At 33.9% G+C, this 8,733-nt stretch overlaps 1 protein-coding gene across 1 annotated transcript; it reads right to left on the reverse strand.

Moving 5' to 3' along the window:
* Positions 1 to 1,888: 1,888 nt before the first annotated feature.
* On the reverse strand, positions 1,889 to 3,990 carry LOC121968643 (agamous-like MADS-box protein AGL11). Its single transcript, XM_042518952.1, has 7 exons — positions 3,803 to 3,990; positions 2,896 to 2,977; positions 2,712 to 2,776; positions 2,449 to 2,548; positions 2,299 to 2,340; positions 2,177 to 2,218; positions 1,889 to 2,095 (listed from the first exon to the last, which is right to left on the reverse strand). The coding sequence occupies exons 1-7, from the start codon at positions 3,982 to 3,984 to the stop codon at positions 1,889 to 1,891; spliced, it is 720 nt and encodes a 239-aa protein (XP_042374886.1). The 5' UTR covers positions 3,985 to 3,990.
* Positions 3,991 to 8,733: the final 4,743 nt, after the last annotated feature.

The following is an 8,733-nucleotide window of genomic DNA, read 5'->3' on the forward strand; positions in this document are numbered from 1 at the left end:
AGGTTAGCCGGAGCATCGCGCCACCAGTTGGAGATCTACATCAGCGAGTCGGAGAGCACCACGTGCTCAGCGTCTGTTGACTTCTGGTTCGGACAGGATCAATTAGTTCATCAAATTGTATTAAAATATAGCCACAAGTTATATCTGGGCGGTGGTAATGCAAATACGTAGTTCTTCGAATACTATAAGAAATACCACTATTAGCAATTGAAATTTGCATTGCTACTAAATATAAAATCCGTCGATCGCTAAATTTAATGATAGAAATTTTGAGTTCGGTTGCTAATTTAGGGATGGAAATTAAAATTCATCGCTAAATTAGCGATGAAAATTAATATTATGTTGCTAAATTAGTAATGAAATTCAAAATTTCTCTGCTAAATTTAGCGATCAAACAAATATAACTTTTGTTAATTAACGTCGAAATTTATGTAATCAAAACCCTAATTTTGATAGCTGTAAAATAGTGACAAAATTAAGTTTTCGTCGCTAAATTAATGATGAATTAGTGATTGATATAATCTTCGACAACTAATTAACAACAGAATTTATTTTTCACCACTAATTATGGACGGAATTTAATTTCTATCGCTAATTTAGCTACAAAATTTAAATTTCATAGCTAATTCAATCGTTATTTGAAAGTATTCTTGTAATGGAATTGATTAATCCTTAAAGTGACCAGTTTGATTCCACAAAAAATTTTCCATCAACCATCGTTCATCACCGGCAGAATCATGCTCTTGTCATTAATCACCGACACGGAATAATGATTCCGTCGATGATTAACGACATAGACATTAATCCATCATTAATATGGCTTCATTTTGTAGTGCATGAGATACCTAAGAGACAATCTAACATCATGAGCTATTCAAACACCACGTACATATGATATGTTCGTCCTGATTTTAGAACCCTCGGAAGCGTGAACTCTACTAACTTTGCATCAGCGCACGTGCTAAATCAACAACGGAAGAAAACACTAATCTTTGACCAAACGCCAATCCGTTTCGTTTTTTAGGGAAAAAGAATATTTAATGAAATGAAAGATGATTTCACTATGAAGTTTTTTATGGGAGGATATTTTATCCTAATGAAATAATTCTTCCATCCAAGTGCTAATTCCGTTACGCCTTGGAAAAAAACACTACTTAAGCTTATAAATGTGCATGGTGCATGGTATTCAAAATTCAACATCCACTTGTTCTGTTTCGAAGGTGGATTGCCTTGTTGTCGTTCACTACTCGCACGCGTATCAGAGTTCAGCGTGATGATGGCGCCACCTTCACATTTTGAGCCATGCATGCAAATTTACGATATCTTCAAAGTAAGATGGCCAACGCAGAGCATAAATAACTCCTTTTACCTTTAAAAAGTCCCTTGGTAAAAATGGGATAAATATATAGATAGATTAAAGTTTCGTGCTGACCTATTAACAACACCGAAAGGAGGAGTTTTTTTATAAAAAAAAAAAAAAAATCACCTACAAGAACAACTTGTCTGCTTCCAGCATGTTGAAATGATCTCAGTTATTTATTTAATTTGTTTTGCCGAACTCATGTACGTGGCAATAATTATAAGCCTCCACTTTGGTGAAGGCTCATATCAATCGCAAGGGAACTTAATTAATTACCAACTTGTTAAAAGTCTACTTTATAAGGGTTGAGAATATTGAATACAATGATCGATGATCCAATTGGAAGCACAATTAATAAAGATTAAGGACATCTGATTCATAAATTTCCTCAGCCACATCTAATGCAGTTTAATTTATTTGCAGAATACTTATACATAATTGTGCATATCAGAGATACAAATACCAGTTTCTTCAAATATAAAGTTCATAATATCAAGTGGCGAGTTTCTAGCTATAGCAGATGTATGCTTACATCAAGTTCTTTGCAGCAGAACTATCTTTGATCTCATAACCAAGATGAAGCGCAGTCTGTTCTTGATGGTGAGAGTAGTGTGAGGATCCCTCCATCATGTTGACATGGTAATAGGTCCTCGAATCGTAAGCCGGAAGAGTATCGAAGTGATCGGTGCCAGTTGACACAATAATTTCTTCTTGTGCTCGCTCATTCTCTGCCACCTGATCAGAGTTCCATAGCAGATCCAAGATTACAAGATAGACTGAAACAATGTAGTTTTTACAGCATTTGGTTGATGTTACCTTGGCTCGTAAGTATATATTGTCATTCTGAAGCTCCACTTCCTACATATTGTCACAAGGGAAAAAAAAAGATCAAAACTTTAGGACTAATTAAACATAAAAAAAAAGGTTAAGAAATTTACCCTTTTCTGCATGTACTCAATTTCCGCAAACAACAGCTCATGCTGACAAGAAAATTTGTACCAATTGTTAAAAACATGATTTCTTGTAGTTCAAATGATATATAATTGTTATGAAAAATTGACAAGGATAAACTGGAAGTAATTGTATACCTTTTTGGATCTGATCCTTGTGATGCCTCTTTCAAGTCTGTTTTCCAGTTGCTTTAGCTCTTTTACACTGAGTGCGCTCAAGGATTCACCCATCAGGTGCCTAAAGCCAAAGTGGAAGTAGTTTTCAACAATCTCTACTATATATATCTTGAATTGTATTCAATTGTTAGTGTAAACTAAGATAATCATATCAAAACAATAGTTCATTGGACTTTGAAACTAATTATTAGAAGAAGAAAAAGTCTGAGTTAGAGAATGATCACTTGTTTGCATTTTGTAGAATCTGTATCTGATGGCGCAACTTTGCCGATTCCTGCTGAAAGTATTGCTGCAATATTGACAATAACTCAATAAACCTTTTATTTAATTACTAGATATTCCATCTCTTCAATATATAAAAGGTGATGATATAATGAAACTGATCAGCTTGCTGGAATAATCACTTGCCTGTGAGTTGGTGTCAATGGTGCAGCTTGAATTCGAAGCATTGGCACATGCCTTCTTGTACCTTTCTATTGTTGACTTGATGCTAAGTATCAAGAGTTCAAGAAAGTTAGAATCATGAGGTTTCACATGCACGTACTCAGACATGCATGCATATAATGGGACAAGAAAGTAATAGCATTTCGTACAATTTATTATCTATAATATCCTTGAGAAAGAACTTATTCACACTTCATTAATTGCTTGAATTAACAAAGAATAATTATGGACAAAGATCTCATGGTGTCATTAGCTTCAGTTTCCAGAGGAAACAATGCGTCTTGAAGTACATGAAGTCACCATGCAAACATGCCCCTTCTCAAGCAAACTGACTGTGAACAAGATGAATACTTCAAGATGGTAGATATTTAGCACCAGAAAGGAAAACAGGCAGCAAAAAGGCTCAGTTTCCATTTCAAAGACCAGGCTGAAGTGAAAACACAGTGGTCAATTAATTTTTAGTTGAAGATCAAGCAAGTAAAACACTAACATCATTAAATTAATTAACTCAATCAATATACATGCAAAGACAAGAAAAGAGGAAGAGAAGAGAGATAAAACCCTAAAAATCTCAGTTTGCAGTAAATGCATTTTATGAGTGCTGTACTGCCCAAATACTCTTGCAGGTTGCAGCAAAAAGGATCATATTACATCTTCGCATTTTTAGCATCTTGGTGCTGATCCATAATATTTCAAAGATGCAAAATGAAAGGAAATTTAGAATAAAATTTTAACATCAAAATTAAAAAAACACAGCAAATCTACATGTCATCATCTTCTTGAATAAAGAGAGAAAAGATATAAACTCTGTGATAATACAATGAAAGTGATGATAAAACTAAATGGTGAAAAACAATAGTCACTTAGCTACCTGTTATTGGAGTACTCATACAAGCGGCCGCGGGTGGAGAAGACGATTAGTGCGACCTCTGCGTCGCAAAGCACAGATAATTCATAGGCTTTCTTGAGCAGCCCATTCCTTCTCTTGCAAAAGGTAACCTGACGGCTTGTGTTGTTCTCGATACGCTTGATCTCAATCTTTCCTCTCCCCATGATAATTAATTCACTTTTCTCCATGTGCATGATATCAGACCAATTCACATATATGACATGTTGTATATATAGTTAAGGTTTCTCATAGAATATGTTAACTCAAAATAAGATATAGTGATCTTACAATATCAGAATGAGAAAAATGAAGGAGAATCATCAGAAACCCTAGCAAGTTTTGATAGTTGAGAGAAGCATGCAACAATTACTAAAAATCTAGTTCATTTTCATGTTTTTTAAATTTTGCTGCAGTATCAGTTCATAACTATTTTGACAAGATCTACATAGGAAAGCAAGTTGAGATTTTTTTTTTAAAAAAATCACAAGAAAATATGAGAGATCCCTTTTCCTCTCTTAGCATACGCCCCAAAGAACAACAAAAACCTACACTTTTAGCACAAAATCTAGCAAGTTATACGAAACCTACACTCTTCTAAAGAACAAGAAATTGGAAGGACCAAATCAAAGAAAGAAGGAAAAAGGAAAAATTAAACTCTAGAGCAAAGAACAGCCTAGTTAACTGCATATCTAGCTAGCTACTTCAAACTACAAGAAGAATATTTGCCACCTTTTTCTCCCTCAGTTGAACTTTGAACGAAACAAAGGGAAAAAAAGAAGGAAATCTAGTGAAGAAAATTGAAGGGATTAAATGTAGCATGAATTACCGGAAGCAGAGAAGATGTCGGGAAAGATGGATGAGGAAAAAGAATTAAATTGTAGAGCAGTGGGTGGAAGGAGGGAGGGAGGAAAGCAGAGAAAGAAATGGCCACTGCATGGCTATAGCATTGGATCTTGTGGCTTTCCTCTTAAAGAAACTGAGCTTCCTTCTTCGTTTGCCTTGTACCTCCGGATTAGATTTACTTCTAACGTGCAGAAGCAAATCTAACACATTATATATTTGAATACATGCAAATCTATGCATTTAGAATCTATACAAATGCACTGATAAATACGGACAATCATATGGAAATTAAATGAGATTTCTACATATTTTTTTGTGTTAGATATTAGTGACAATAGCTCATCTAATATGTTGATATGGCATTGGCAATGGAAGAGTTTAATTATCAACACCTCTTCTAATTACGTGTGGATGCATTGGATAAAGATGATTTAATTATCTTAATCAGCACGAAATTAAGTTGAACTCTTCCTTAATTATATCGATTGTTCTAGTTAATTACTTGCGTGACTGAATATTTCAGCTTAATTATATTGATTATAATGTCAAAGGAGATTCTGTCGTAGGAAATTTTGTATGTTTGTCTTACCCAATGAGTCTATAAGAAGGTAATTATATTGTGTGAAGTGAGTAATGGAGTTTCGATTCAATGTAGCTCGTTTACGCTCCAGTTATTTATTAGAAAATGGTTTAATTATGAGAAATATATTTTAGAGAAAATATTGTTTTTTTTAAAAAAATAGTTTTATTATTTAGATGTGATGTTAAAATTTATTGATAAATGCTTTTTTAAATATTTGATGCACACGGAGAAAAATATTTTATTTTTCTATGTTAAGTCAATTGGTTGAGTGTAGTATGATTGTTCGCTCGGTGTGATCAATTTGCTTGGACTGATATATGGATTTGTCGACTCACTCGTAGCAATTGGTTAACTTAAAATCAACTTAATTTGCTTGATTGGGTCACCAAGTTTGCTTAGCCCAACTAAATCGAAGAGTCACTTGATCTACCTAACTTATCGAGCAAAGTTGTCCGGTATGTCTAGCTTAATTGGCAAATTCTATTTCGACCAATGGACTCGTGAGATTTATCTAACCCATTGATGGTATAGAGATGTAGGAATTTAAGTGTTTTAAGAAAAGATTTTCAATGGAAAAAAATGTTGTTCACTCAAAGGGTGCCCAAGAAACTTTAATTCCATATAGAAAATTTGTTTTCTTTTTTGTTAGTATTTTCTAAAGGCTTGGTTATATATAAATCTCTTGTGGTTTACCAAATTTATTATCTTTATGTTAATGTCAAGGTGTTTAATTTGGACAACTCGTAAAGTCCTTATTAACTAAACTAGTTGGTACCTTAACTAATCACCCAATTGGTAGACACAAGATATGAAATTATAACTTAATTATATTGTCATTTTAAAATATAATATAATAAAAGTCTTGAAATCTATGCTAGTGAAATTTTAATGTTAGTATTTAGAGGATGTATTTGTTAGAAATTATATACCTTTAGCTTATATGCATCTGATTTTATTTAGGTGTTTAATATAAGCACCAAAAAATGCAAGAAATTTAAACATTTTAGTTTATTTTTTAAAAAAAATGAAGTAAACAAAGATTCAACATTTATGAGTGCACATATTATCACTAGCATAGCTTTATATCCATGTCCCAATACAAATATCATTTCAATAAGACACTCCATTGTTCTTTCTCAAAGTATAAAAGCTTTTGAGAGCATCCCATATCTTCTTTGACAAATAACATTGTTAATTTTAAGCAACATAAGGAAATGATAATAACGACACCTTAATTAGTGCGGTTGTACCGATTCCTTTTAAATGAAACACCACGCAACATTCACCTAAACATTAGTTGATATCGATGTCCAAATTTATCTTTTCGGCTACACGAATAGCTTTACATGTCGAAAACATGCCAAATGCTACCAAGTTTCCATTTGGAGAAACGATATATGGATGAATAATTTGTGCCCCAAAGAAGCATAAGGGGACCCAAAAGTCTTGCATTTTCCCAACTCATAAACTTTGGAGCTTAGTAATATACTCGATCCAAAAGTTAATTTGTATCTGTATGTATATCCTGACCTAATGTTAGGTAACAAGCCATTAATTCGATCACATGGATTCTTAAATTCGCACATATTATTTATTCTTTGGTTTAATTTTTGTTAGCCTTTATTGTACTAGAAACCACACATGATAAAGGTCAGAAAAGTCAGTTTCACAGATATAAAACTATAATTTTTAATTGCAAAAACAAAGAATTTCCTGAATTAATTTATGCTCACCTTCAGCCATCCAACTAATTAATCAAATTGATCAGTACTCCATCTGAAATTCCAATAACAACAAATGCATCAGTATTTTGCTTAGAGCTAGCTCCAGCATAGGACAAGTTCATTTGGTCGTAGCCAATCAAACAGATGTTGTTTTCCTGTCAAAATTAACCACAAAGGGAACAAAATAAATGGTATGGATCTTCCATCAAAAGCTTGCAAAACCTCTTCTACCAAGTCGAACTCAAGTTTCCAATTGCATCACAGCAGCATCTGCATCACGCACAGGACCATAAGAAACGAATAGATCAAAGTAAGGAAACTACGAAAAGGACTTCAAATAATTTAGACAGGTTTAGAAGGGTAGTAGCAGTAGAGGGAGGAGGGGGTGGATAAATGGCTTCCAAACTGGGAATAAAGATGGTATTTTAGATTCCACCATAAGTGCAGTTTCTCGCTGTGCATTAATGGAGGAAGCTTGTAGGGCCTGGTGTACTCGTTTAGTTTTGGCAGATGCACCTATCAAGTTGGTGACCAGTTCTTGGCCGCTGTCAAGGGATAGTAAGTTTGCAAAATCTAATGGACCACTGACCCAAAGAATTATGATGGAGATTCCACCAGCTGACATGCAGTTGCACTGAAGTTGACAGCACTTTGATGTTCAAGTGAAACACAAGCAACATAAAGGTAATTGAGATGTGAGTCTCTGCATTAGTTTGATAGCTGTTCTGCTGTAGAGGAAAGCAATTTGAGGTTAAGGTCAGGTTACATTCTCTACTCTGAATTATATGTGATTGGATTTCCCTTGGATGGAAAAAGGGGGAAAAGGATGAAAAGAATTACAAAAAGAATCAATAGCACCTTAGTTCTTGCAATCTGAACATAAAAAAAGAGAAGCATTAGTAGCAAAAAGATATATATCTTTCTCCTACATAAACAAAATAGGATAAGAACAATAGAGGAAATCTCACAAAACCACACGGAATGCCCATGAAAATCTCGATCTGACGAAACCACACGAAAATGTGATCCTAGAGCAGCATGAGAAGCAGAGTTACAAGGAAAATTGAGTAGGACAAGCAACAAGATTAAGCTAAAGTATAATAACAAAATGATAAACTATGAATAACTACTGCACTGCAATTTAACATCTAAATACTAGTGGCTAGAAGTGCAACCCAACAAGCAAGGTTGATAGCACTCATGGATGTAACAATCTTCACAGAAATTTGACCACCAAAGATATAGCCCTAATGCGACCACTGTACAATTGAGGAGAGAAAATCTAAAATAACTGCTATGATCCAAAGCCATATCTACAATCTAATGATCATCACTATAAACTCCATATCTGCAATAAAGTCACCTTCACCAAGTGACTCATCAACCGGAGTAATTCATCCAATGTATATTATGTTCATCATGTCCTAGCTTAAAGTATGAAATCTTACTATCTACCATCCTCAATGCATACCTTTGGTAATAGGAATAAAAAACAATATCATACTATGCATCACGAATAATTAAACTTTTCTACTTTATCGCATACCAAAACCATATGACAAACTTATAAACACTATTATGTAAAAGAACATACATGTTCGACATAAATAATCTGCATGTTTGACAGTTGATATGATGAATGAACAAAGAACACTACTAGAAGTTAGCAAGTTAATACAAGCAAAGCAAGCAGAAGAGTCAACAAACTTGGAGTACTTCATAAGAATTGGTACACCCAACTCGACTCTTTCCTCACTCGAGCC

Source organism: Zingiber officinale, chromosome 3B (genome assembly GCF_018446385.1).
Source record: "Zingiber officinale cultivar Zhangliang chromosome 3B, Zo_v1.1, whole genome shotgun sequence".
Classification (NCBI taxonomy): Eukaryota; Viridiplantae; Streptophyta; class Magnoliopsida; order Zingiberales; family Zingiberaceae; genus Zingiber; species Zingiber officinale.